This window comes from Pteropus vampyrus, unplaced genomic scaffold, assembly GCF_000151845.1.
Source record: "Pteropus vampyrus isolate Shadow unplaced genomic scaffold, Pvam_2.0 Scaffold7955, whole genome shotgun sequence".
In the NCBI taxonomy this organism is placed as follows: domain Eukaryota; kingdom Metazoa; phylum Chordata; class Mammalia; order Chiroptera; family Pteropodidae; genus Pteropus; species Pteropus vampyrus.
Genome location: NW_011896736.1, coordinates 4807 through 7165, shown reverse-complemented (window position 1 = coordinate 7165; position 2359 = coordinate 4807). Strand labels below are relative to the sequence as shown.

General features: G+C 67.4%; 1 protein-coding gene across 1 annotated transcript; it reads right to left on the bottom strand.

Annotated features, from left to right (window-relative positions):
• Positions 1–19: 19 nt before the first annotated feature.
• On the bottom strand, positions 20–2338 carry LOC105310635 (low-density lipoprotein receptor-related protein 3; the record flags this gene model as incomplete). Its single annotated transcript, XM_011386783.2, has 3 exons — positions 20–273; positions 581–1697; positions 2124–2338. Coding segments are annotated over 3 exons (1546 nt in total), but the record flags the coding sequence as incomplete, so codon positions are not given.
• Between the last annotated feature and the right edge of the window lie 21 nt (positions 2339–2359).

The window sequence follows — 2359 nt, the reverse complement described above, 5'->3', positions numbered from 1 at the left end:
CACCTCCTGCCTCCCCTGACCCCTGGACCAGCCTGCCCGCATGCTGTCCAACCTGCCCCTCAAGCTCCCCATCTCAGGCATTCTCGGAGGTCTAGCCGGGAGCCCGGGGCCTGTGGGGTCGCATGCTCTCTGGCGCTCACCTGGGATGCACTGTAGACAGGAAAGTCCTCCACAGGTGGGATGAGGCCCTGTGCTATGAGCTGCCCGTAGGATGGGGGTGCCTCCCGCCGCACAAACTCAGCCTCTAGGCGTGTCATCTGGGTCTCGAAGGCCCTGAAAGCAATGAGCAGAAGGGCAGCATGGCAGGCCTCGCCAGGAGCCCACACTCCCTGCCTCCCACAGGGCCCTATGTAGGGGCTCACGGCAGGGCGTGGGGCCTCACCGCTCCCTCCAGGCATTCTAAGATGCCTGGACCCTGGTATCCACAAGAGAAGTCCCGTGTGGGTGGCCTGAGCCCCAATTTACAAACCCACCGCGGTGGGAACAGTGAGCCCGAGGCCCCTCTCAGGGAACTGAAGAAACCGAGGCTCCCGGCCTGCGGCCCCAGGCGCCCTGCAGCAGTGAGGCGCCGCCCACCCACCTGTACTCCTGCGAGCGCAGCGAGTAGAGCTTAAAGGCGCAGCCCAAGGCGATGACCAGCAGCAGGCCGCAGACCAGGCTGCCGATGAGGGCGGCAGTGATGACCTTTCGGGGCACGGCGGCGAGGCAGCCGTGCTCATCGCTGCCATCCTGGCAGTCCTCCTGGCCGTCACAGCGCCACGTCTCGAAGATGCACAGGTTGGTGCCACAGTGGAAAGTGCCAGGCTGGCAGGAGAAACAGTTCTTCTCGTCGGCGCCATCTGGGCAGCTTTTCTGGTTGTTGCAGCGGTCGGCGGACGTGTAGCACAGGCCGCTGCCACCCTCGCAGGGGTACTGGTCAGGTGGGCAGGCAGGGCAGCCCTGCTCGTCTCGGCCGCTGGCACAGTGCCACCAGCCGTCACAGCGCTGTGGCTCCGAGAAGCAGCCCTGCTCGCCCACGTCACTCATGTCACCCTCACTGCTGCTCCCACATGGCTGCTCCCACGGGAGGCAGTAGCCCTTCACCTGGTAGGTGGCGTTGAAGCCGTGGCCGGCGCTGCGGGCACGGGCATGGTAGGCCACAGTGAGGCGGCCCTGGGCGGCCTCGAGGCTCACGGGCCGGTGGTTGCTGCGGTAGGACAGAGTCTGCAGCAGGCGGTCCCCACGCTCGCCCAGGCCCTCGTACACCTGCACATAGTCGTCATAACCCAGCCGCAGCTCCAGCTGCAGCAGCACACGTCGCGGGTCCTGCGTGTCCACCAGCCACGTGCAGTGAAGGTCCGAGGGTCCGCGGGCTGCGCCAAACAGGTCTGGGGACGCAAAGGAGCCGTAGAAGTTGCCCAGCCGCCGGCCACACGCCAGGTCGGGACAGCCGGCCTCGTCGGAGCCGTCGCCGCAGTCCTGCGTGCCATCGCAGCGGCGCTCGGCCGGCAGGCAGCGCGTGGATCGCGCCCCGCTGCAAGGGAAGGTGCCCCCGGGGCACAGGCTGCCGGGCGGCTCGGAGGCAGGTGCTGAGCAGTTGCCCTCGTCGGAGCCGTCGCCACACTCATCCACGGTGTTGCACTGCCACGGGCCCGGCAGGCACTTGCCGTTGTCACAGCGGAACTCATCAGACTGGCAGGACGCCTGGCCCAGCTTCCCTGCGGGGTGAAGAGCACAGGGGGGGCCGTTCGGGGGGGGGCGGGGCTCCCCCCGGGGCGGGCCTTGGGCCCGGGGTTGGGCGGGTTGTTCCCCTTCCTGGGGGGCCTTTGCAGGGCCCAGGATAATGCAAGGCCCCTGGCCATGATATGGCCACCTGACGGACAGAGACTTCCGGAATGCCAGGTCAGGCTCAGTCCCTGACCTGAGATGGGGTTGAGGGGTGAGCCCCCACTTTAGCCAAGTCTGTGAAGTGGGGTTGGTGACCTCAAGGGGCTCCAAGGTACCCTGAGGCAGTGACGTGAGCAGTCCTGATCCCACCGCTGATGGGGCTGCTGGTGGAGACTGTAGGGGGTGGGCCAGTGGCGGGTCCTGCTCTGACCCTGGGAGCTCACACGGTGCCCCACAGCCCCTGCTGCCAGTGTCACCTCGGATGTAGGAGAGACGGAAGCCCTGGGCCTGGCCAGAGCTGGAGGCGTCTGAATGGAAGAAGATCCAGACGTGGTCCCGGGCGGAGATGAAGGCGGGGGGAATGGCAGAGCCGCAGAGCCGGAAGGCTTCCTGGCGGGGCGGGGCCGCCGGGCCCAGCATGAGCCAGTCCAGGGAGCACTGGTGGGACTCCTCCACATCGAAGTTGCGGAAGCTGCGGGGGTAGAGAGCACTG